The 26039-nt window shown below is 43.6% G+C and overlaps 1 protein-coding gene across 1 annotated transcript in view; it reads left to right on the forward strand.

The window, feature by feature from the left end:
• SV2C (synaptic vesicle glycoprotein 2C) overlaps positions 1-26039 on the forward strand; it is a 164602-nt gene that overhangs the window by 67485 nt on the left and 71078 nt on the right. The window contains exon 3 of the mRNA XM_010847613.1: positions 887-1038. Within this exon, the coding sequence (XP_010845915.1) occupies positions 887-1038 (152 nt within the window). The remainder of the gene's footprint in view (positions 1-886; positions 1039-26039) is intronic.

The following is a 26039-nucleotide window of genomic DNA, read 5'->3' on the forward strand; positions in this document are numbered from 1 at the left end:
TTCACATGTACTCATTCAGCAGTATCTGCTGGACTGGGACCAGAGCCAGTCTAGGAAGCAGCCCTGTGGGTCCTGTGTTAACATATCCCTCAGACAGGGCTGTAGGACCAATGCTGTGGAGTAGGATCAGTTGCAGTCAGCCCTCTAGAGGTGTTTGAATCTCTTTCCAAAGTCCCCATGTCATGGACAAGACATAATCATCATATATATATATATGTATATATATATGGAGTTGGTGATGGACAGGGAGGCCTGGCATGCTGCGATTCATGGGGTTGCAAAGAGTCGGACACAACTGAGCGACTGAACTGAACTGAACTGAATGTGTTAAAGTATTTCCTAGATCATACCAAATATTGTGCTTTTTGATAAACACCATGTAGAACATCAACAAGAAACAGAAAGTCCATGGAGATCTTAAGCTAAGGGCTCTATATAAAGCACATGAGTAGGGTACCACTCCCACCTTTTGGTAACATGGTTTAATTGCAGGTTCAAGTTTGGGGAGGATAATAAACCTATTTTGAACATGCTGTGTGCTTATTTGCTCAGTCGGTCCGACTCTTTGCGACCCCATGAACTGTAGCCTGCCAAGCTCCTCTGTCCACGGGGATTCTCTAGGCAAGAATACTGTAGTGGGTTGCCATGCCCCACTCCAGGAGATCTTCCCAACGCGGGGATCGAACCCCAGTCTCCCGCGTTGCAGGCAGATTCTTTACCGTCTGAGCCGCTATTAAAGTTACTAAGTTGTAGAAAATGTACCTTCCTTGATATGCTGGAAAAGAAAGAGAACATGTGTTGATAGAGCTTGCGTTAGCTCTGCCCTTCGTGTTTCACACTGGCTGTACGAGCTCTGATATCACATACCGTCCCTACCTCTTGGCAGGATTGGAGGAGCCATCCCCACCGTGTTCTCCTACTTTGCGGAAGTGCTGGCCCGAGAGAAGCGGGGCGAGCATCTGAGCTGGCTCTGCATGTTCTGGATGATCGGCGGCATCTACGCCTCGGCCATGGCCTGGGCCATCATCCCGCACTACGGTAAGAGGCCCGCCTTGCCCCAGCCGGGCAGTCCCCTTGTTTCGTTTCAGCTTCCATTTCCACCCGTTTCCTCTCTTGTTAATGCTGATTGGAGAACAGTGCCATCATCATGTCTCTCCCTTTTGTAATGTCTAGGATTCGCATTCCCAACCCCTTACGAGATCTGTATGAGGTAGGACTGTGCCAGCGATCCTTTGGGAAGACTTTTCATTTTGCTGTTTTCAATGTCTCCACTTTCCTGTGTTCCCATTGTGCTGTCAACATGGGCTCCTGTGTAAGTGGAGGTGAAAGGATGCACAGATCGTAGCCTATAAGGCAGCTTGACTTACAGCGGTTCTTGGGCTCCTCACGCGTGTGAGACACTGCGAGTACCTTGACTCATCTCCTCTCGGCTTAGTCCATGGCTCAGCCCATGGCGGCCTCACCTCTTCCAGAAGCTCAGAACTGGGATGGGAGCAGGGAGAGCCCCGTCTTCTTAAGGACCATCAGTTTGCAGAGCTTCAGAAGTGACTCTACACCCCTCCACGCTCCCCTCCTCAGTCTCCCCTGAGCGCTCACTGTTCTGCCACCTCAGGCAGCTGAAGGTTTCGTGTTTCTGAGCAGTGCTCACGCTGTCAGAAGCCACAGCTCCCAGGTGCCTCACCCATAAACCGTGAAATGCCAGGAGAGGTTAACAGAATCTAGGAGTTGAATTCGATATAGAAGGAGAGGGAAAGGTAGCTGTTCCGGCCATATTTATGTGTGTATGAGTGTGTGTGCATGTGTGTGTGTGAGAACAGGATGAAGCTGACAAAGCATGAACGCTGGATATATTTAAACCACCATGGCTTCAAAAACTCACTCTTTGTTCTATCTGAAATCTAAAAAAATTAGATTTCAAAAATTTACTATTTGCTCATTTTCTATTTTTCTGCCTTTTTTTTTTTTTTTTAAACAGAACAACTTTTCATTATAAAGCGTGGTTCTGTTAGGAAACAAATTTAAGTGAATTTAACTCATTGCTAAAATCAAAGACAACATGGACTTCAAGGTTCAGAGGCATTGTGATTTGTTTTCCATACTGAGTTTTAAAATTCATGTTGTCACACTCATCCTTGTAATAAACCTGGAAAGTTATATGCAAACCAAACCTTTATTTAACAACACAAGTACCAAAAAACAAAAAGAACACCCACAAGACTTAAGAAATTGGTTACTGGTCCCGAAGAGAACTTTTCTTTGTCAAACATTTTAGTGTGATAGGTTCTCATTTTTAGACTCTTCGGTCACTTTTTGGGCCAGTGATGCCCTCATTCAGGCCATTACCCATATCCACCATGAGGCTTGTCTGCTCATATCTATCACGAGGCTTGCCTTCTGCCACCATCTGAGGGATTAAGGAGATTCTCCTCCTTCATCTGGGTCCTAAGGACCTCAGCCATGCTCAGAACTTCCCCTGTATGGCAGCCTGTAACCCCCACTCCACTCAGACTGCTATTCCAAATGGAAAAGTCACTTAGCTACCACGTAAGGAATTGTTGCTTAGGAAACATGTATCAGGAGACAAAAAGGAGATGAAGGACCTGGGCAGAGTCCAGCTGTACCCAGCACTGCCCCCAGAGCCACTGTTAAGTCAATTCAGCCTTTGAGCAAATTGAAATAAGCTGGCGGGTCTGGGTGGTCCCAGCTGCAGCCTCACTGGCAGTGTCTGCCAGGGACTCGTGCAGGGCGCAGCCTGGCACCTGGGCCCCTCCTGAGGCCAGCGTGCTCTGCATCTCAGCCTCTGGTGGCGGCACAGCCCCTTAACTGCCGGCTTCACTGCCTCCTGCTTCCAGTCCTCCCTTCCCACCACGCCTCAACCTCAGAATGCCTCCTGCTGGCCTCCCTCAGCTCATAGCTCTGGCTGGCCTCTGTCATCTATGTGTATTTACTGGGCCTGGACATGACTGCTTTTGGTTTTGATTTTGTTTCCTCACTTCCTCACTCGCTCCAGATTCCTGCCTTTCACACATTCCTGCCCTTGACCTTGAATAGTCCTTGGAGGACTCCGGGTTTTGCCTCTGGCCTTGCCAACTGTCCGTGCCTGAACTACGAAAAATGAGCATGATCCCCACCTTTTTCTTCCACAAGCACACATAAAATATTCTTATTTAGAGCAAAAAGTCCCCCAAGATCATATGTAGCTAGAAAGAGGGAGGTTGTAAACCATAAACAATGCTTGAAAAGTTACAAAGATAATCACATTACAGCAGAATCAAATGGATCTGAGGCCAGCATTAATTTCTGTATTGGAGGAACCAATAATGACCTGGTTAAGAAATTAGTAACAAAAAATTAAAACCTTATGCCCATGTTTTACTGAAGGTTTTCCATGGCCAGAGGTGTGGCCAAAAAAGAGGAAAAGAAAAACCCAGCCAATTACTGTTGTTAATCCTGTCTCTGTGTTAGAATCAACAGGGGAGAGTTTTTAAAATACCCTTGCTGAGTTCATTTTATACTCTTGCAGCTTGAAGAGTTTTAATTTTTTTTTTTTCGAAGTAAAAGAGTTAAATTTTAAAAGTCCCATGCTGAAGCTTCTGGGGGTGATTTTCTGTATCTTGATGGGGATGGGTTTTAAGAGCACGTGTGTGCTCACTCAGTCATGTCCTACTCTTTGCAACCCCATGGACTACAGCCCTCCAGGCTCCTCTGTCCATGAGATTGTCCAGGCAAGAATACTGGAGTGAGTTGCCATTTCCTTCTCTAGGGGATCTTTCCAACCCAGGAATTGAACCCACATCTTCCGCATTGGCAGGCAGATTCTTCACCATATGAACCATCTGGGAAGCCCAGGTTTCAGGATTTATTCATAAAAATCCATTAAGCTGGGTGCTCTAGATTTGTGCATGTCATTATATGGTGGTTATACTTCTTCATAAGCACTTTTTAATGGAAGTTTACCACTTCCCCCACGCACTGAAAATACCCATGCTTGGATCCTACCCCAAATCAACTGAGTCAGATTCTCTGGGACGGGGACTCAGCATGTATCTTTTTTAACACGCCCAGGTGGTTCTCACATGCAGTCAGTTTTGAGACTTGTCAGCCCTGTACCTCTCTTGGTGGGTGATGCCAGAGCCCCCGGGACTGCCTCATGTGTATACAGGGCAGCTGTGAATTGGAACAAAGAGTGAGCCTGACCTGTGTGCTTGACTTACTCAGTTGGTGTTGGAGTTTTAATATTGTTGGTTTCATCCAGGCTAAAGGACCTTTTCATACATCCGGTTCAGAGTCACACTTTAAAGGTAACTTTAACATGTGTCTTTGCGATGACACATCTTTTTACTTAAAAATGGCTAAAGGTTAAAAGTAGTCCATCCACTTTCCCTACAGCCTCTGAGAAAATAAGAAGCTTTCTGTTTTCCCTCTGAAATTCTGCAGGGTGTAAATGGTGCCATGGCCCACAGAAATAACAGGGGTATAGGGGTCCTTGCCCCTGCATCCTCTTTCATTTGGGGGACCTCTGACCACTGCCACCTGTACAGTGGATTGAATTTTCCCCTGGCAGGGAAGGCAGTCAGGGCAGAATAAAGCGACCCAGAGCCAGATACTGGCCCTTCCCACGCTGGTAATAAGATTTGCTCTGAAGGAAAGAAATTAGTAATTGGCATCCACATGGCAAGATTATCAAGGGATAAAGGATATACATAGTCACGGGGAATGCAGTCAGGCTTGTATTTCTGGATGTCACCTTTCTGCATTTGTGGCAGAGCAGTCCATGCACAAGACCTGAGCCCGATGCCATGAGACCTGAATTCTGACTCCTGACAAGCTTCTGATGCAAAGTCAACCTTGAGCTGGTCACTCAGGATGTTGAAACTTGGAAGGACTCTTAGGAAGTTAGACACAACCTCCAGAAAGGATGTTTGGACGGATACCAGGGTGGGCAAGTTGAGATATAGGCTGTGCCAGGAGTTGCTCACAGACCTCGGATCCACCTGGCCTGCAGCCGAGGCTGAGTTTCAGTACCAGCATCAGATGACGATGTGCTGTGTGTTCCCCGGAGACAGATGGTCGCCAGCACCTGAAGGTTCTGAGGAGGTGTTAGGAGGCAGAGTACAGGATGTCACTGCTCCAGGCAGCTTTCCTGCCACCATCTCCCTGGGACCAGCTCCTTCCAGCCAGGAGCTTCGGGACTTTTTCAACCTGTGGCAAAGAGCAGTTCGCATAAAGCTAGGGAGTGGGGAGAAGACCCTGCCCAGAAGGAAACGCCCTGGCCTCAAAGCTCAGGTGCCCACAGCAGCTGAGAGCAGGGGTTAAAAAGTATGGTTCCTCTTGACCCACACCCCTTTTCAAACCTCTGACTTCTGACCCACAGTGGATACTGGCTTCTGATTCACAAAAGAACAAGCACAGTGTGAGAGCAGATGGCAAAGATGCAAAGGCTGTCATGCAGCCTTTCTCCCCTCCCCCACACCCCCTCTGAATTAGGACACATCAGCATTGAATGCAAGCCCCGATGCCTTAAGGAGAAAATGGGACAGGGAACTGAATCCTGGGTCTTTTGCCGCCTTGGCTGAGAGCTTTCATTGCGTCCCGGGCCTTGGAGTCTTTGCAGGGTTGCTGTGCTTTCTGCTCCATTAAACTCTCTGTCGTCATTTTCTTTGAAATTCGCGTGCATGTCAGATGAGGTGCTGTCCCCTGCCCAGATGCGTGACAGTGCACAGCAAGGGATTCAGTTAGCTAAGTGAGAAGGCTATCGGTTCAGCACGAAACGCCTCCGCTCTTAAAGCGTACGCACCCAGGCTGTGCTCAGCACTGGAGCATCTCTACCGCCTCCGATGCCAACCCTTCGCTGCAGACCTCAGGGACCAGCTGGGGACGCCCACAAAGCCCAAACCCCATACATCTCTCCCCTTCCAGCTATAAGGGTGTCTGGGTGTCTGGGCTTAAAAACACAGATAGTCCTGAGGTTGTCTGAATTATCAAGATGTCTTCTACTTCCTTTAGTTACAAGAAGCGTGAAGCTAATGCATTTCTTCTCCCGAATGGTGAAACTGGGATGAAGGTAGGAGGGGATAGTCCAATAGCTGTCTGGCTGATGAAGGAAACAAGGAAGGCCATGTTCATTTTGTGCACAAGAAGGAAGGCACTGCAGCCAACAGCAAGAGACAACAGTGAAAGCTGATTTTTGAGTCTTAGCCCCGCTGCTTCTGGGTATGTGAGCTTTATCAAGCTTTTCAGTCCCCCCAGTCCCATTTCCTAAGTCAGCATTTGGGGAGTCAGTGAAATGATCATGCTAGAATAGCTAGTTCATAACTAGTGTTCGAAAATGGTAGCTGTTATTGCTATCAGGTTCATATCCTGTATGGGAAACCTGGACTTTGTCAGCACAGCCCAGTGTGAGCTCAGAGTTACAGGAAAGAGGGGAAAATGAGCCAAAATGTGTAAACCTTAGCTAGAGAGTGAGATCAGAGGAAGCAGAGAGGAGAAAAAATGAGAAAAAATGTAAAGATAATGAGAGGGAATCAAGGAATAAACAATACCATACAATCTTGGTAGCCCTCAGTCCTGTGAATCAGAATTTTCCATCCACGTGTTTGTTGGAGAAAACAAACCAAAGGGCACATCCCATATAAAGATCCATTTTAAAGGCGTGGTGCCACCCCCCAGGTACGTGGCACAAGAGCCCATGGCCCTTACCTGCTGACATGCATCACTAGCTGACCTGTGCATTACATGGACATCCCCAGAACCAAGCTCTGTCTCAGTAGCAGGGTATCCTGTACTCTGGATGCAGGCAGGCAGCATGGGCTGACATAAGACAGGCCCTGGTTCCAAGCCATCTCTGCCACTCTTCCAGCTCTGTCACCTTTAGGACAGTTACTTAGGCTCTCTGACTCTCAGTGGCCTCATCTATAAAATGGGCAAAATGCCCTTACAGGGTTCCTGTACTAGAGGACTGTATACAAAAAGTGGTTACTTAGCACAGTGCCTGACACAAGTGTTTGTTAAGTGTAGCTTTCTTTCCGTAAATGGGGCTGAGGGCGGTTGAGCTAACGGAGGAAGAAGGAACGGGAATATTAAAAAGAATTGTTTTCTTTGCAAGATGCAATCCTTAGGGGTACCACCTGTGGTTAGAAAATCATAGTTACCAACGTGTGTCATAGACAAGGTGTCCCAGGCCCTCACTCAGATAAGGTGCTTAGCACAGACTGACGTGTGTCAGAAGGAGAATCTGAGCCCATATGAAGGTGGGTGCAGTTAGGGCTGGGCTTCCCTGGTGGCTCAGTGGTAAAGAACCCGCCTACCAATGCAGGAGACTTGGGTTCGATCCTTGGGTAGGGAAGATCCCCTGGAGAAAGAAATGGCAACCCACTCCAGTATTCTTGCCTGGAAAATCCCATGGACAGAGGAGGCTGGCACACTATAGTCCATGGAGTCACAGAGTTGGACATGACATAGCGACTAAAGAAACAACAGTTAGGGCTAGAGTGACCCTTATATGCCGGTTTCAGAAAATGTAGGTACAAGGCTGTAGCAAGCCTCAGACAGGTGAGCCCTTGGTAGCATTTCAGTGGGCCGGACTTCCCCCATCCTCAGATCACAGTTGACTAGACCCCTGGGTTTCTCCCCAAAGCTGGGATATGAACCCCAGCCTGACTAGCAGAATGTCTTCCACAGATCCTGGAGAAGTTGGTCTCCAGTAGGGATCATAGCACCTATATCTACAATAAATAAAGACAGAAAAGTTGAGATATTTACTATAGATAGAGGTTTATCCTGCAAGAGCTATTGATGTTAGGGTTTGCCTTGAAATGGAATAACAAGTACATTTTAGAGTATAAAAATTAGTTTAAGAAATGAATGGCAATACCAAATGCTAGTGAATATGCAGAGAAATCACATGTCTCATCTGTTGCTGGTGGGAGCACAAAATAGTGCCCCATGCTGTAAAGTAATTTGGAGTTTTCTTAAAAAAAAAAAAAAACCAGACACACCTAACGTACAACTGGCAGTTGTCCTCCTGAACGTTGTCCCAGAGAAATGGAAACATATGTCCTCACAAACACTTGTGCATGCTTATTTAGGACAGTTTTGTTTGTAATAGCCCCAAACTGGAAACAACCAAAATGTCTGCAATACTATAGAATTCTACTCAGCAATACAAGTAAATGAACAGTTTATACAACAGCCAGGAGAGACCTCAAGGGCATTTTGTGAGTGAAAAAAAAAAAAGAAAAAACCTCAAAAGATATCCTTATATAACATCTGGAAATGACAAAGAGATGGAGAACAGTTTAGTGATTGGTTGGTGGGACTAGGGGAGACGGAGAAGGGACGAGGGTATGACTGTTAATGGAGTAGCCTCCAGAGATCTTTGTATTGATGGATTAATGTCTTGAATGCAAGTGGGTATGTAAATCCACACATGTGATAAAATGACAAAGACCTATACACATATTCCACTGTGAGTTTCCTGCTTTTGGTGTTGTACAACAGCTGTTTAAGATCTTCATTTCCGAGCACTGAGGGAGACTGAGTGAAGAAGGGTAGCTGGGATCTCTCTGGACTACCTATGCAACTTTCTGTGATTCGAATTCAAAATAAAAAGTAGAAAACAAAATTAATTGAAGGGCATTTCCACATTTACCACCTTATTTATTCTAATAGTCTTGGGAACAAAAGCAGCAGTAAGTGTCATTCTCATTTTTGGAATGGAGAGCCTGCTGTATAGAAAGTTTGTCATTTCCCAAAGTGACACAGAAAATGGAAGATTGGGAATTAGAACCAGCCTTCTGATTCTCATTTCTTCAAAATGTTCTCCAGACATGGCAAAACTAAGATGTGTCCTCAAAGAGCAACGCAGAGGCTAATTTGGAAGCATTTGTGTGGTCCCTACAGTGTGTGTTTATGACCCATGTGGCAGCCACCCATCACCTCGTGTATCTGAGCAATGTATCTCAGCTCTTGCCGAGCGCTCTAAGCGCTAAGCCTCCATCATTTGCATAAGAAAAGCCGACCACACCCAGAATTCTATTATAAAAATTGCCTTACTGAAGATATAAGAAGTAAGATAGAAGAAGTAAGAAACCGTCTTAAGAGGCTTTTACATCACACACTTTTTATCCCAGTTCATAAATCCTCATTTGACTTTTGTGTTTCCTTCCAGGGTTATCTTGTGTCTTCTCTCCCCCTTCCCACACAGCAAGCAGCTTCACGGGCTTCTGTCTCCTCCCCCGGGAACCTAACTGCGCTGCCCACCCCACTCTCCTTTTTTTATGGAGAAAAATTCAGCCCTGCCCAGCTTCTAGCTCCAAACGTGGATACTCTGCATATACTGCTCTGCTTGGGCCGCCATAACAAAATACCGTTAACTGGGTGGCTTACACTACAAAACTATTTTCTCACGGTTCTGAAAGCAGGGGAATCCAAGACTAAGCGGCCGGTCAGTTTAGTTTCTGGCTGAGGGTTCTCTTTCTGGCTGTCTTCTTGCTGTGTCCTCATGTGGAAGAGAGAGAGAGATCGCTGTCTTCCCCTTCTTCCATCCAACTAGGGCCCTACTCTACAGCCTCATTTAACCTTAAGTACTTCATAAAGATCCCATCCAGATGTAGTCACACTGGGAGTTAGGGTTGTAGCTCTGAATTTTGGGGAGGTACAGTTCAGTCCACAGCACCACTCTTTGTGATCTTAGCGAAAAAGGGGCCTTCCAGCCATCAAAATCACCCCTGCTTTGAACGCATTTGAAGACTATTCCTTTTTTCCATTGTTTTTCTTGTTGGATGCCTACTATAAAATCTAACTCTGAAAACAGTTACCCTGTTTTCTCCCTGAAGTATAAATAAAGTCTAAATGATAGCCTTATGATTCTATAAGAACTTCCTGCCTCATTTCTCTGCACATCTCTATATTATGAACTAGACAAAATGTGTGTGTGTGTGTGTGTTTGAAAAGCACAGTCCTGAAAATACCCCTGCTGGGCTGAGTTTGTCATTAACCTAATTAGGTCTGTTATCCAAGCCTTACAATTAGCACCATTACCAAGTCTTGGAAACCAACTGCTGTGCCTTTAAATGAACTGTCACCTGGGGGGATATAAAAATTGTCATCTTCTAAAATGTTCCTTGTTTGAGCATATAATTATTCCCCAGATTTCTGTCAATAAACTTGCTTAGAGGGCAAGAGAAATTTACAGTTTCATGGGGAAGGTAGAGAAGGCTTCCCTGATATCTCAAGATACAAGCTATACAATCTGGACTTCATTTTTCTGCTATATGCATATCGGGGTCCCCAGAGGAATACTCCATTCGCTTGCCCAGATTGTTAAGGCCAAAGGCCATAGAGCTGCCCATCTATTTTCTACACGTATAATATTCTTTCATTTGTAAGGAGTAAGTCAAACTTCAGCTTTTACGTAACTTACCAGCAGAGGCATTGATGCTGAATGACCTGGAAGTTTCTGTTCTCTTATGGGTTGATTGAATGTTTATATTTTGTGCAGTTGTCTTTCTGTCAAAACTGAGCTTAGATTTTCTCTGAGTTGCTTTTGGAGGGTCCCAAGGTAAGCCCAGTTAAAGACCCAGGTGTGGCCTCCTAGCCTGTGTGACCATTCAGCACGACTGAACACTGAGCATAGCTATGTAATTCCTGAAGATACACAATCAATGCCTAGGAGAGCTCGTTAGAATAGATTATTCAATAGGACAGGATTTGAGGTGGAAGCCATGATGGGGGTATCTTTGTAATTCTTAATGGAGTCTTCTCAAGTTTAATAGGTGTTTCTTCTTTAGGAAGTGCCTGATTTTTCATATGGGCTTCCCAGGTGGCACAGTGGTAAAGAACCCACCTGCCAATGCAGGAGACACCAGAGACGCGGGTTTGGTTCCTGGCTTGGGTGATCCCCTGGAGTAGGAAATAGCAACCTATTCCAGTATTCTTGCCTGAAAAAAAATTGCACAGATAGAGGAGCCTGGTGGGCTGCAGTCCATGGGATTGCCAAGAGTCGGACACGACTGAGCACACGCACACAGTATTTTATTTACTGTTGGAGTATGCTTCCCCTTGGGGACAGGTTGAATTGCATTGCCCACGTATTCCTCATTCTTACGCTCACTCCCCAGTGAGCTCATCTGCTCATCTGCTGTGCTCCTCCTCACACTCTGAAGTATACAGGACAGAAAGCAGCCCTGAGGCTTTGGGAGGACTCTTGCAAAGAGGCTGGAAAACAGTGAGCCTGAGAACTGTGTAGTGGGGACATGGCAGTGGTCAGACTCTAAATCTGGAAAAATTAAAGGGGGCAAAATATGGTGAGAGAAAATGCTGTGGGCTGGAGCAGAGTGGGATGGTTACTGTAGATCTTGATCAAATGAGCATCCTAACTAGAAAGCACTCTTGTTACTTGCTTAATCCAATAGTAGTGGAAGAGATTTGCTGTTTCAGCCATTGGCATATTCCCTTGTCCCATCTTCTCAATGATTCAAAGCATATCTTGATGAGATGATTGGCAAGGGTTAGGAAATCAGTTGAGAATCATGGGAGCAATGTAATTTTTCTGTCTTCAAGTTGAAGTTATCCTACAAAGAAATGGATCTCAGTACTTTTCCTCCATCGCCCCTACTGAGATTTAGCCTTTGTTTAAGTTGCTCTATGAGATATTACACTGAACTTTGGGGGTAGCGCACATGTATTGTGTATCTACCCTGTGCCTGGCCCCAAGCCGGAAGCTAGAGATGCTTCTAGGCTGAATTAGAGGTGTAGGGAAACATCTCTTCTTGAGTAACAGTGACGAATCCTGAATCCAAGCTTTAATTTTCATCTTCGCTGTTTCAGCATGTGAGTTCACAGAACCTCTCTCTCAAATGCTGTGATGGATTTGGGAATTTGGCCTTGCTGGAGCCAGGTTGAACTCCACTGTGTTTTTCAACATAGAGACGGTGTTACAAGTTGGATGGAGAGAACACGTCAGCCTGACAGATCAAGTGGAGGGTGAGAGAGAGTGGAGCGAAAAGGGAAGGGGACATGTGAAGAGTCAGAGAGTCTTGGTTTCATTTGACTTAACAGTTTTAAGACTGAGATGGCCAGTGTAAATATCTTAGTGACCAAGCAGGTGATGTAAATAGGTGAAGCTGGCAAGAAATAGTACTGAAACAAATTTTGACAGTGTCTGTGTCCTCTCTGGAGAAGGCAATGGCAACCCACTCCAGTACTCTTGCCTGAAAAATCCCATAGATGGAGGAGCCTGGTAGACTGCAGCCAAGGAGTCGCTAAGAGTCGGACACAACTGAGCGACTTCACTTTCACTTTTCACTTTCATACATTGGAGAAGGAAATGGCAACCCACTCCAGTGTTCTTGCCTGGAGAATCCCAGGGACAGGGGAGCCTGGTGGGCTGCCGTCTATGGGGTCGCACAGGGTCAGATATGACTGTTGGCAGCTACTCAGCTGCAGCAGATTTAGCCACACAACTATTGAAGCCTGGTGTGGCCAGATCTGATTTACCAAGAGAAGGCAGTATTCTGGATATTTATATGAAGTCTCTCCAACTTTCAGTCTACCAATTTTTAACTGTATCCTTATAGAGATATAATATGCCATGTGGTCAGCAGAATGATGGTCTGCAAAGACATCCACACCCTAACCCTCAGAACCTGTGAGTATGTGAGGTTACAGGATAAAGGGGAATTAAGGTTAAATGCAATTAAGGTTGCTAATCAGCTGACCTAAAAGTGGAGAGATTACCGGTGGGCTCAATCTCATCACGAAGGTCCGTAAAAGCAGAAAACGGAGCGGGAAGAACCAGGTAAGCGGTTGTATGGGCAAGACTTGGCTTAGTGGTGTTGGCTTTAAGGATAGAGGAAGGGGACCCTGAGCCAAGGAATATGAGCAGCCTCAAGAGGTGGAAAAGGTAAGGAAATATATTTTCCTCTGGAGTCTCCATAAGGAATACAGCCCTGCTGACATCTTGCTTTTAGTGCAGTGAGGTCCATTTGGACTTTTAGTGCAATGAGGTCCATTTGGACTTCTGACCTCCAGAACTTCAGATAATAAATTTTTGTGATTTTAAAGCCCCTGAGAGTGCAGTAATTTGTTACAGAGCAACAGAAAACAAATACAGCTAGAATAAAATACATCGATTTAAGTGATGAGATTTGGCAAAAGGATACAGCTCTAACTACCACCTCAATCAAGATAAAACACTCTTCTATCACCAAAAAGTTACCTCATGCCCCTTTGCAGTCAAGTCCCTCCCATCATGCCTGGCACCTGGTAAGCAAAGATATGCTTTTCATCTTTTGTAAAATTTTATGTAAATGAAATACATCATATAGTATAAAACTTTCACCTCTGGACTCTGCTTTAGCATAATGTCCTTGAGATTCCTCCACATACTAGTTGGGTGTTTGGGGTTTCATTCTTTTCTGTTGCTGAGTAGCATCCATTACGGATGGACCATAGTTTATTGATCCAATCACCAATTGATGGACTTTTTTGATTGTTTACAGTTGGGCTATTAAGAATAATGTTGCTGTGAACATTTGAGTGTAAATCTTTGTGTGAATGAAGTTTCATCTCTCTTGGGTAAATTCCTAGGAGAGGGATTCCTGGGTTGTTTGGTAAGTGTGGGTAACTTGATGAGAAACAAAGTGTTTTCCAAAGTGGTTCTATCATAATGAACCAATTTTTTCAAAAATTTTTCAAAACACTATATGAACCAAATAGCATGTACTTGTAAGCGAGGTGCCGAATTTGGCCTAGGAACCACCTGGTTTAAAGGTCTGTCTTGTCAAAGCTATGGTTTTTCCAGCAGTCATGTATGGATGTGAGAGTTGGACCATAAAAAAGCTAAGTGCTGAAGAATTGATGCTTTTGAACTGTGGTGTTGGAGAAGACTCTTGAGAGTCCCTTGGACTGCAAGGAGATCCAACCAGTCCATCCTAAAGGAAATCAGTCCTGAATATTCATTGGAAGGACTGAAGCTGAAACTCCAATACTTTGGCCACCTGATGTGAAGAACTGACTCGTTGGAAAAGACCCTGATGCTGGGATAGATTGAAGGCAGGAGGAGAAAGGGACAACAGAGGATAAGATGGTTGAATGGATCACTGACTCGATGGACAGGAGTTTGAGCAAGGTCCAGCAGTTGGTGATAGACAAGGAAGCCTGGCATGCTGCAGTCCATGGGGTCGCAAAGAGTCAGACAAGACTGAGCAACTGAACTGAACTGAAGCCAAAGAGCTAAGCTGACCTGGAAGGGAGAAGACAGGTGATTACTTTGTGCTCACGGGTAAGACAACACATCTCTGGGAGTCTGTGTGGGAAGAAGATTTTCGTAATGAAGAGAAAGGCAGGTGGGACTCCTGTTCATCAGGTACACAGAGCAACTGTGCCATTAAGCCAAGGGGAGTGGAATTGGGTCCCTGGAGGAGTCCCAGTGACCAGAGAGTGAGGGCATAGTTTTGCTTAGAGGTTGGAAGTGAGCTAGTGATGCCAGACATGCAGGGCCTTAGCATGGTCTAGTGAGAAGGAAGAAGGTCCCGCAGGGACCTCCTGAGGGAAGGGTGGGATGCAGAGTACCTGATTGGCAGTCATCATCATCACACAGGAGAATTATCTTTGGTGGTTTATGAAGACTTTCATCTTGTTGTTAATGAACCAAACTTGGGTCCACTCGCCCATGTACAGTAAACCAACGTACTGACTGGGTGCAGTGTTTTAGTGTTTTCTTTTCACAAAGAAGATCACCATGCCCTTCTTCTTCCTGGTATACATCTCTGCCTTCTTCTGGGGCTAGTTTTTAGAATTCTTTCATACCTTCAATTAAAAAAGTGTTTCTTTAGTATTCTAAGCAATTTCTGGACTCTGAGGCCAGAGATCAAGACTTAGTCATCTTTTACATACACACAATGTCCCAGGTGGCTCAGTGGTAAAGAATCTACTTGCCAGTGTGGGAGACGAGAGTTTGATCCCTGGGTCTGGAAGATCCCCTGGAGGAGGAAATGGCAGCCCACTCCAATATTCTTGCCTGGACAATCTCGTGGACAGAGGAGCCTGGCAGGCTTCAGTCCATGGGGTCACCAAGAGTTGGCATGACTGAGCACAAGCACCCATGCGCATGCTACTCTGAATCAATATGAATAATGTTCATAGCATCACTATTGACAGTAGCCAAGACAGGGAGGCAACCTAAGTGTCCATCAACAGTTGGCTTAAGATGTGGAGTGTGTGTGTGTGTGTGTGCATGGACATACACACACACAATGAAATATTACTCACCTATAAAGGATGAAACACTGCCATTTGCAGCAATGTTAATAGACCTAGAGAATATTATACTTAGTGAAACCAGTTGGATAGAAAAGAAAAATACTCTGTAATATCACTTGTCAAATGTTAAAAAATAATACAGGGGAGAGGCTTGTAGGTGTACAAATTAAGGATATGGGATTAACAGATACAAGCTACTATATATAAAATAGATAAGCAACAAGGATATACTATATAGCATGGGGAATTATATCCATTATCTTTAAATACCCTATAATGGAAAATAATCTGCAAAAAGACTGAATCATTATGCTGTATAACTGAAACTAAGATGATATTATAAATTGACTATACTTTAATAAAAAAAACTTCATCATCTTTATAGCCTCCATGGTACCAATCACAGTGCCTGGCCCAATTTAGCCCATAATAAGTGTTTTGACTGAGTCACAGGGTGATGGAATAAATGACCTCAACAGTGATGTTACACCCCTCCACATGTCTGAGCCAAGACAGCTGCTCCCAGTTCTCATGAGTTTCATTAAACAAAGTTATGCTGTGAGGTTATTTTCTTCCTTTGTGACCCAGCATTTTTAGAAATGGATTTCCATCCTGATGACAGTTGTGGCTGCTGGGGTTCGAAGTGAGGTTTGTTGCATCATGTTTCAGCCAGCTCAGACCTCAGCAGGAGCTGTTACTCAGAACTCCAGAATTGCAAGTAGCCAACTGGCTGCCCCAGGTTTTGCCATTGCTAAGCTTCTGCTTCATTATTGTAACTGAAAGTGATTCTCAAGCTTCTAGGTTGTTGGCATTTTCCTCTCTCCCTTACTGTCTCTCCTTTTTTTTCCTTTTGGCCCATAACTCACATTCCAATTCTAAAGCGTCTTCAGTAGCCTTTGCAGGCTGCTTGAGGGATCCAGAGTGTTGTGTTTATTGAAGTATTAGCCATTCATTAGACAATGTGTAGGCAGGTAGTCCGTATAGTCAAAGCTATGGTTTTCCCAGAACTGATGTGAGAGTTCGACCATAAAGAAGGCTGAGCACCACACAATTGATGTTTTCAAACTGTGGTGCTGGAAGACTCTTGAGAGCCCCTTGGACTGCAAGGAGATCGAACCAGTCAGTCCTAAGGGACATCAACCCTGAATATTCATTGGAAGGACTGATGCTAAAGCTCCAATACTTTGGCCACCTGATTCGAAGAACTGACTCATTGGAAAAGATCCTGATGCTGGGAAAGATTGAAGGCAGGAGGAGAACAGAGGATGAGATGATTGGATGGCATCATCAATCCAAAGGACATGAATTTGAGCAAACTCTGGAAGATAGTGAAGGACAGGGAAGCCTGGCGTGCTGCAGTCCATAGAGTCACTCACAAAGACTTGGACATGACTGAGTGATTGAACAAGAAGAAGAAGAAGGCAGGGAGACTGTCCCCCTACTGAGAATCAGTTCCAGCCAAATGCCATCCTCTTGGGTGTCTCTCAAAGAAAAGCCTGTCCACATGGTAATGATTTGATGAGCACCGAGACCCCTGATGGAAGAAACACCAAGCAGAAGGGGGTATGCAGTGGCCTGGGAGTCTGTGGTTCACAGCAGAGGAGCCTCACAGGGGAGTGGCTCCAGGAATAAGAGTTAACTGTCATGCTGAGAAGGATCATTTTGTGCTGCACTCAGGACTTGGCAGAGTGGGGAGGATGGAAAAATCCAGATTGTTAAGGAAAGAAAACTGACAGCTTGCTCTCCAGACTTCTGTGGTTTCATGTTTGAGGCTGAGGTCACCTTGCCAGGGGAGGGAATAGGAGGAACTTGAGAGGTGGGTGTGAGGGAAAACCCACCACTCACCTCCTGGAAAGATGTCGTGTTGGTCTCTTCACTAACAGGTATTACTAGTTTTAGTAATATATATAATATAAATATGTATATATAATATACATGAAAGTGAAGTCGCTCAGTCGTGTCTGACTCTTTACGACCCCATGGACTGTAGCCCACCAGGCTCCTCTGTCCATGAGATTCTCCAGGCAAGAATACTGGAGTGGGGTGCCATTTCCTTCTCCAGGGGATCTTCCTGACCCAGAGATTGAACCCAGGTCTCCCACATTGCACGCAGATGCTTTAACCTCTGAGCCACCAGGGAAGCCCATAATATATATGGTTATATGTAAAATATTTTAAGTATTTGAATAAATATTTAAATATATTTAGTAATATATTAATCCTTGATTTTTTAATAACTATCCCATGAAGAGGCACTATCATTATGTACATTTTACAGATGAGAAACAGAGACCCGGAGAAGTTAAGTATTTCCCCAGGGTCACTCAGCTAGTAAACCGGAGGAGCAGGAATCCGGAACCACAGAGTGTGCCTCCACACTCCGTGGCTTCACTGTGTGGGTTCCAATTCTCCTGGGCTGACACTCAAGAAGCTGCGTATGTCAAGTTCTTGACACTCAAGAACCCACTCTGGCTCATGCCCAGCTTTCCGTTAAAGACTTCAACTCAGGGGCAGTTCCCTTCCTCCTCCTCCTTCCAGGATGGATCTTCCAAATGACCTAGCCAGGAGAGCAGGAAAATTTCTAGAACCAACATTTGTATAAATTGGCAGAAAACAGGAACCCCATTGATTCCTGCCCTTCCTACTCCCATCCCTGTGTATGCCAGGCTGAGGAACCCCCTTCTAGTAGGAAAAGGCAGTTCAGCCACCCAGAGTTCTCCCCATGCCACTCGACTTGGCAATGCCATTTGTTGCTTTAGAACCTGAGAATCTCCTCTGGATAGAAGAGGTTGGCTTCCAGATTTCAAGTTTGTTTCTTTTTTCCTTCAAGCTGGACAGTTAGAAATCGATAGAAAAATTGTAAAATGGAGAGCAACTACTCCTTCCAGGAGTCATATTTCTTATTTCCATTTGGACTTGGGAGGCAAATCCTCCAGGAAGTTTAGTTACCAACGAGCCAGGCCAACTGACCCTCCCAAAGCAGACTCTCCAATTCCCACTCATCTACATGCACATTCCTCCTTTTCCGGTTCTTTCACTTGAGTTCCAGATCTAATGTTAGCCCCTACCTTTTCCTGTTAAGAGAGGGCAAGGTGGTGCCCAGTGTGTGTTGAGTAGTGATGTGTGGGACAGTGCCCACATCCCACGGGGGTCAACCGGCAGGAGACAAAGCCCTCCCTCCTCTTCAAAGCCATCCTGTGGTTGGGGCCTCCGTGGCTAAAAACTGGAAGTGAGGAGGAAGAGAGAATTGGGGAGAAGGGGGTGGGGGCCTGAACTGGTACAGTTCTGAAGTATGTAGAGTCGGAGACGACTGAAGTGACTTGGCACACATGCGTGTAGAGAAGTGTGCACTGGGGCAGTCATTCTAAAGAACATTCAAACGTTGCTTATCCGAATGTGTAAAGATAGACACTCTGTCCTAGCATACTCCATCCCTGGCTTATACCCTGAAAAATTCATGTGTCGGTGAGGGGTCATGCGTAAGACCATTCACAGTGATGTTTGTAAGAAGAGGGAGTGGGAGCAATCTCTATCCACCACGAGGGTAATGGCTATGCAAAAGGTGATGGAATACTTTGCATCGATTAGAAGCAGTAATGACAATGTGAGAGATGATCAAACAGTGCTGAGTGAAGAGAATAGGACAAAATGAGGGCACCACCATGTTGCCATATTATGTGACAAGGCACCGTATTTATTTTCCAAGGATTTTCCTCAGGTTCAAATCCGCAATGAAACCATACTGACTCTTGGGGTGCTGGTCGGACAGCAGTTGATGGGACATGTTGACGCAAGGGGGAAATAACGGTGCACGTGATCTGCATTGTGCTCTTGATAATGTGTTGGTGGGAGGGTAATTAATTCCACCCGCCACACCTAAGGTAGGAAAAGAAAAGAAAATGTCAAAAAGTTTCACTGGAGTTCATTTTAATGGTTTACTAAATATTTTCTGAGCATAAGATATGTGAGGACCAGAGAGACAGTAGCACAAAGAGTTCCACACTGAGACTCAGGTGCCATCTTTCCTGACCTATATTCCCGCGCCCACAGGTCCTGCAAGCTTCAGTCCCTGACACACAGCACTAGAAAATGTTTGCTACGCCCCTTAATTCCAACATCCTGAGGCCCTGTGGCAAGTAGCTGGTAAAGCTTGGGGAATGGATTAAGAGCTCTCAGAATGAATCTCCTAAGGCAGGAATCTGCAGGGCTAATTAGCACCTTGACGATAGTATAATCAGAGTCATTGTCAAAGTTCCAAAACACCTGCCTTTGGTTCAGCTACTTTTCTTCTAGTCTTCAAAGCCACAGTGGTTAACATGCTGGCACCGCTGCAGCTCAAGGCCGACTTTATTTCTTCCGGTCCTGGAGCCAGTGAGTGAAATAACTTTCATGTCAGAACAGTGGAGCTGCATTAATTCACAATAGGAGAGACAAGCTCTATTAGGCAGGTTCTGTATTATAAGTCTTTTAAACAAATGCTGTTTTATTTCTTTCAAGTGTTGTGCATTGTTAGAAACCAGGGTGTAAGTGGCATATCACTTTGATTTGTATGACTGTGACATGTTATTCAATAAATATTTAATGGAGCCAGTAATTTAGAAGCACCTTCTATATGTTTCTAGAACTTCCTCACCACAGTGATTTCTTATTTGCCCTTTTTGCCTCCAACAAAATTAAATGTAGGTAACAAAAATCCACAGTAATCACCATGGTCCCTATTATACTAGTTTATGCACATTTCTGAAGAAAATTATGATTCAAATACTAAAGCACAATTCCAAATAGAATACTTATTTTGTCAAACTCAGTACAGAATTTTCAAGACTGGCCTCCAATGGGCTTATATGAAAGGTGCAGCAGCTTTTCAGAGGAAAGTTATTTGGGGTTTTTAACTCAAAAAGGACCAAATGTTTTATGCCTGTGATACTGTTATTTCCAAATTGGAGGGGTCCAAAGAGATGATGTTTTATTCTGGTGTACTGTTTGGTTTCCTCAATAAAGCAGTGGTTTGAGCAGAAGATAATCACCAGATTTCAGACTTTTATTGTCATTGGTTAGCTGCAATATTGCTGTCATTGTCCTAAAAAAAACAAGCGTCCTGACATTCCATAGGAGCATTATAAATCATGGTTTCATTGGAGGGAAAAAGTTATTGATTTGCTTTTTTTTTTTTTTCTCTTCTCCCTCTGGTGCAGACTTTAGTGGGAAATTGAAACTTCCTTCACGCAGTGTATTATAGCCAATCAAAAGGGTGACCTGTACTTACCTGATTTATCTTGAAAGGTGACTGGGTGAGTGATTTCACACTGCTCATCCTTCAGTGACTGTAATCAAGAGATAAAAGCTAGAGCAAATACCTGTGCTAGCCAAACACCATCAGAATCATTTACTGTATTTCCTAAGGTGGGGGTATTTGAGCAGTTGAGATGGAAGAACTAGCATAGGTGAATGGCAGTACACTCATGTTTATTTTACTTTTAGAACCAGCTAATCATTTGCCTATGGCTATTCATTTGGCTTTTCAAGATCAAATCACCTAAGTGCAATTTGATTTAAAGTGATATTTTTCTACAGAAGTGTCAGAAAAAAGACAAAACAAAGGGAGAGTTACCCATGCAGAAAGGGGGGTGGATTTTTAAAATGAGATATTTTACAGTATCTAAAAAGCTGCATAGTGAAGGAATAAATGGATATTTTTAGTAAAATGCAAAGATGCCATGAAATGTCTTGACAAGGTAAACAAGGCTTCATTAGATTTTTTCCTGTCGAGTTATGGATTTTTCTAAGACATGATATACATTAGTTGGTAAAGGGAAACCCAGCAAAGCACCCTGTATCATAGTGCTGAGACAGAATATCTCTAACTAGGGACAACTGTAACATGATGCTAGATATATCTATGGAGGGAAAGAGTGAAATTAAAAAGAAAAATTAAAATCCAATGAATATAAACTTTTAAGTGCAAACAGTATTACTATGTGCTTAGTCGCTTAGTCATATCTGACTCTTTGCGACCCTGTGCACTGCAGCCCGCCAGGCTCCTCTGTCCTTGGGGATTCTCCAGGCAAGAATGCTGGAGTGAGTCGCCATGCCCTCCTCTAGGGGATCTTCCCAACCCAGGGATCAAACCCAAGTCTCCTGCATTGCATGCGGATTCTTTACCAACTGATCCACCAGGGAAGTCTGTCAATTCTACATGGCATTTGCTTAGCGCAGCAGACTAATTAATATATAGTTAATTAATTGGCATATGTTAATTAATATAGTTGTATAATATACTTAATATTCAAATTAATATGTTATGTTTATATATTTCATATTATTTGTATATTAGTTCAGTTCAGTTGCTCAGTCGTGTCCGACTCTTTGTGACCCCATGAGCTGCAGCACCCCAGGCCTCCCTGTCCAACACCAACTCCCAGAGCCCACCCAAACATATTTATGTAAATAAACTTATTTATATATATAAACATAATGTCTGTTGATCCATTTTCAAATCCAGAGAAAGACATCATATTAATTAATATAAATATACAATTATATAATATAATTGATATACAAATGTATATATATTATATATATATATAAATATAATGTCTGTTGACCCATTTTCAGATCCAGAGGAAAAGTCATGATTGTACTAGTCCACATTTGTTTCTTTTGTATTTAGCTCACAGATACAATGAATATATTTAGTTAATTGTATATCCTACAGATGAGCATGATATCTCTTGCATCTAAATTGATTAAAGTGGAAAAGAAACAGTTGGTGATAGGAGCTATTTACCCCACCCCATCCTATATGAAATGAAAGGATTTCTGTATTTTGGAAGACAGAATGATCTCAACCTAGAAAGTACCTGCTGCAGAGTTCAGTGGAGAGACCCATGTTTTCTTACAGAACCAAATCCCTTGTCTCAGCTGATCCATTTTCCTCTAGAATAAAATGAGATCGCTTTTTGTGTGTGCGGCAGATATACCACTCACCATGTCAGCAGCATGCCCAAAGACTTTTAATATATATAACTCTTTAATTACATTTGGTCCTCAGTATCCTCATCTTCAGATTCAACAAATCTCAAATCAAAAATATTTGGGGAAAAAAATCCAGAAAATCCCAAAATGCAAAACTTGAATTTGCCACATACCAGCAACTATTTACATAGCATTTATGTTATATTAGGTATTATGAGTAATCTAGAGATGATTTAAAGTATATGGGGGGAAAAGCATATTGGAGGATATGTATGTATTCTCAGTCATGTGTGACCCTTTTGTGATGCCATAGACTGTAGCCCAGTAGGCTCCTCTGTCCAAGAAATTTACCAGGCAACAATACTGGAGTGAGTTGCCATTTCCTCCTCCAAGGAATCTTTCTGGCCCAGGGATCCACCCCATAACTCCTGCATTGGCAGATGAATTCTTTACCACCAAGCTGCCTGGGAAGCTGAGGACATGTGTAGTTATATGCAAATGCGGTACCATCTTTTGTAAAGACTTGAGCATCTATGGATGTTGATACTCTCAGAGGGTCCTGGAACCAATCCTCTAAGGATATTAAAATAAACTGGCTTTCTGGCACAGTGGATGGCATGTGAAAGTTACTTCTGAGCTTCAGAGTAGATTTTATTAGTTAAATTTTTAAAATCAGAGTAATTTTATCCATAGTCCTAAAAAGCAGACACCACTAAGATGATAACAACAATAAAAAAAATAGTTCCATATCCTGCTCTTGCACCCTCCATTATTTCTTCTCAAGAGCAATTTCTTTCAACTGTTAGAGTTATTTCCTCTATTTGCCTAGTTTTTTCTAAATTATATAGATATATAATTTTTCCCTTGCTGTGTCTATGTTGCATATTATCTGTTGACTGGCATGGAAATTGAGAATTAGTATTCTTAGACTCCCCACCCACCCCAAAATTCTCTTTCTGCACTCTCAATAAAGTTAACTCATAATGTTTGGTTAAATCTGTAATCAGAATTTACATTATTCTGATTTCTGCTGAGTCAAATAGTGTTTGGAGTATGATTTCTTTCCTGGAGTTAATAGGTGTATTATATTTTCATTCACCTGGATTTGTATATGTTTCATGAAGTCTTTCCACACCTACAGCCTTTAAATGTAGTTTTCTGCATGATGAAATTTATTAGATGATATCATTTCCAGTACTCTTTACTGAAAACATTTCTCCTGCAGTCCTTGGTCATCCTGTTTCTTGGGTCTTCTGCATACTTATTATCCTGGGACTTCACTGCTCTCCTGAGTTAATTCCAGTTCTCAGGATCCATAGACATTTTGACCATCACCTTTTTTTTGGGTCCTTATACAGTGCCCTAGATAGTTAGTATGGCTGGGTATAATATTCTAGGTCAAAAATTTGCCACAGAATGTTTGAGGATATTGCTCCATTGTCATCTAGCTTGCAGTATTGTTGATAAATCTGATGCCTTTCAGAATCCCTTTGTTCTGTACACAACCTGTATTTTCTTTCTGTGAGTTCTTTCTTTATCCATGATATCATGATTGTAATATACTTTCACATGTCCCTTTTGTTTCTCTTTTTCTTACTTTCCTGGGGCTTCCTGAGCCATTTCAATTTGAAGGCATATGTCCTTCATTCCTAGGGAATTCCCTCATAATTCTTCTTTTCCATGATTGCCTCCCACCACTTTTTCTGTTCTCGGTTTCTGGAATGTCTGTCTATTGGGTGTTGAATTACCTGGATTAATCCTCTAATATTTTGATCTCCTCTTTCTTACTGCGCATGTGTTTATTGTTTTGCTCTACTGTCTAGTAGGTTTGACTTTTCATGTTTTCATTCTGTTGACTTTTCATGTCTTTTCTTACTATTTTTTAAAAAATTGCTCAGATATATGTGTGGGTTCTTTGCCCTTTTTTTTTTTTTTGCCACCGTTTCTTGTTACATGGCTGTATCATGTTCTTTTACAGCTCTGAAGATTGGGGGTGGTGGGCTTGGAGAGCTGGTGAGCAGTGTTTTTCGTTTGTTTGTTTTTTTCCTGCATTGCCTATTCTTCTGAGCTTTTTCTTTTTTTTCTGTTGTTTTGACTTTTCATGTTGAACATTTTCCTTAGGTATCTGGAGATCTTTAGCTATCTGTTCATATTTAACAGTGAAACACAGAAATCTGGCAGAAAATTCTGTGGATAAGAATTTGTTCATTCTATATTTATATTACTCCTCTGAGGTACTAGGGCTTCCCTGAAAGCTCAGTTGGTAAAGAATCCACCTGCAATGCAGGAGACCCCAGTTCAATCCCTGGGTCAGGAAGATCCGCTGGAAAAGGGATAGGCTACCCACTCCAGTATTCTTGGGCTTCCCTTGTAGCTCAGCTGGTAAAGAATCTGCCTACAATGTGGGAGACCTGGGCTTGATCCCTGGGTTGGGAAGACCCCCTGGAGAAGGGAAAGGCTACCCATGCCAGTATCCTGGCCTGATGAATTCCATGGACTGTATAATCTGTGGGGTCACAAAGAACTGGACATGACTGAGCGACTTTCACTCACTGGGGTGCTTGTTGACTAAGTTAGGTGGAGAGTGGGGGAGGCTCAGAGTAGCATGTTCTGGCAATAGGCAGTCTCTTTCATCAAGACGTCCCCCTAATGTCAGAATCAGTTTCTTTTTCTTTAAGAGTCTTCATTTCCTGCAGAGATGCTGTGGTAGCTCCAACACAGCATGAAAGTGTGGCATGTGTGGGGAAGAATATGCTTTTGGTTCTCTGCCAGTGAAAGACTGCTTTCCCAGATCCCCTATCCAAAACCGAGCAATTAGATTAAGCAGCAATTGTGTGAACCCTGCCTGAAACAGATGTGCTTTGTTTCCTGCTCTCCATGCCTGGTCCCCTGACATCAGCACAGTGTGGACTGTACAGCACACATTGCCAGTGCTCCAGCTCAAGCTTCCACTGAGGGTCTCTGACTTTTTACCTCTGAGTTCTCTCCAAAGACCTCTGAGCCCCACACAGACTCAGCTGTAATACACAAGGAAGTTAACTCCTAGGGGACAGCTCTAACTAATTACTAGCAGGAGGTGGTGAAAAAATGCCTTAGCCTCACCTTTTACAGAGGGACCATTCTGTGACACATTCTACATTTTTCCCTAGGGGTTCCCAGTGGGACTGAGCTCCTGTTTCCGCTAGAAATAACCAGTTCAGTAGTGAACTCTTTATTTTTCCTTCTTCCTTCTCTCACTCTGCCTGCTCCTTCACACCTATGTTCTGGGCTCATCTCCCAAATAAACTACTTGCACTCAAGTCCTGGTCTCAGGTTCTTTTCAAAGGAAACCAAACCGTGACATTGCCTCTAAATGTAGGATTTTGTGAAGCTTCAAGCACTTCGGGGAAATAACATATAAATGTAAAATGACCAATTTTTTTAAAAAAAAAAGTATATATCAAATTCTAGCTATGAATCTACAGTTCAATTCAGTTCAGTCGCTCAGTCATGTCCAACTCTTTGCAACCCCATGAATCTCAGCACGCCAGGCCTCCCTGTCCATCACCAACTCCCGGATTTCACTCAGACTCACATCCTTCGAGTCAGTGATGCCATCCAGCCATCTCATCCTCTGTCATCCCCTTCTTCTTCTGCCCCCAATCCCTCCCAGCATCAGAGTCTTTTCCAATGAGTCAACTCTTCGCATGAGGTGGCCAAAGTACTGGAGTTTCAGCTTCAGCATCATTCCTTCCAAAGAAATCCCAGGGCTGATATCCTTCAGAATGGACTGGTTGGATCTCCTTGCAGTCCAAGGGACT

Source organism: Bison bison, unplaced genomic scaffold, assembly GCF_000754665.1.
Source record: "Bison bison bison isolate TAMUID 2011002044 unplaced genomic scaffold, Bison_UMD1.0 scf7180017864252, whole genome shotgun sequence".
Lineage (NCBI taxonomy): Eukaryota > Metazoa > Chordata > Mammalia > Artiodactyla > Bovidae > Bison > Bison bison.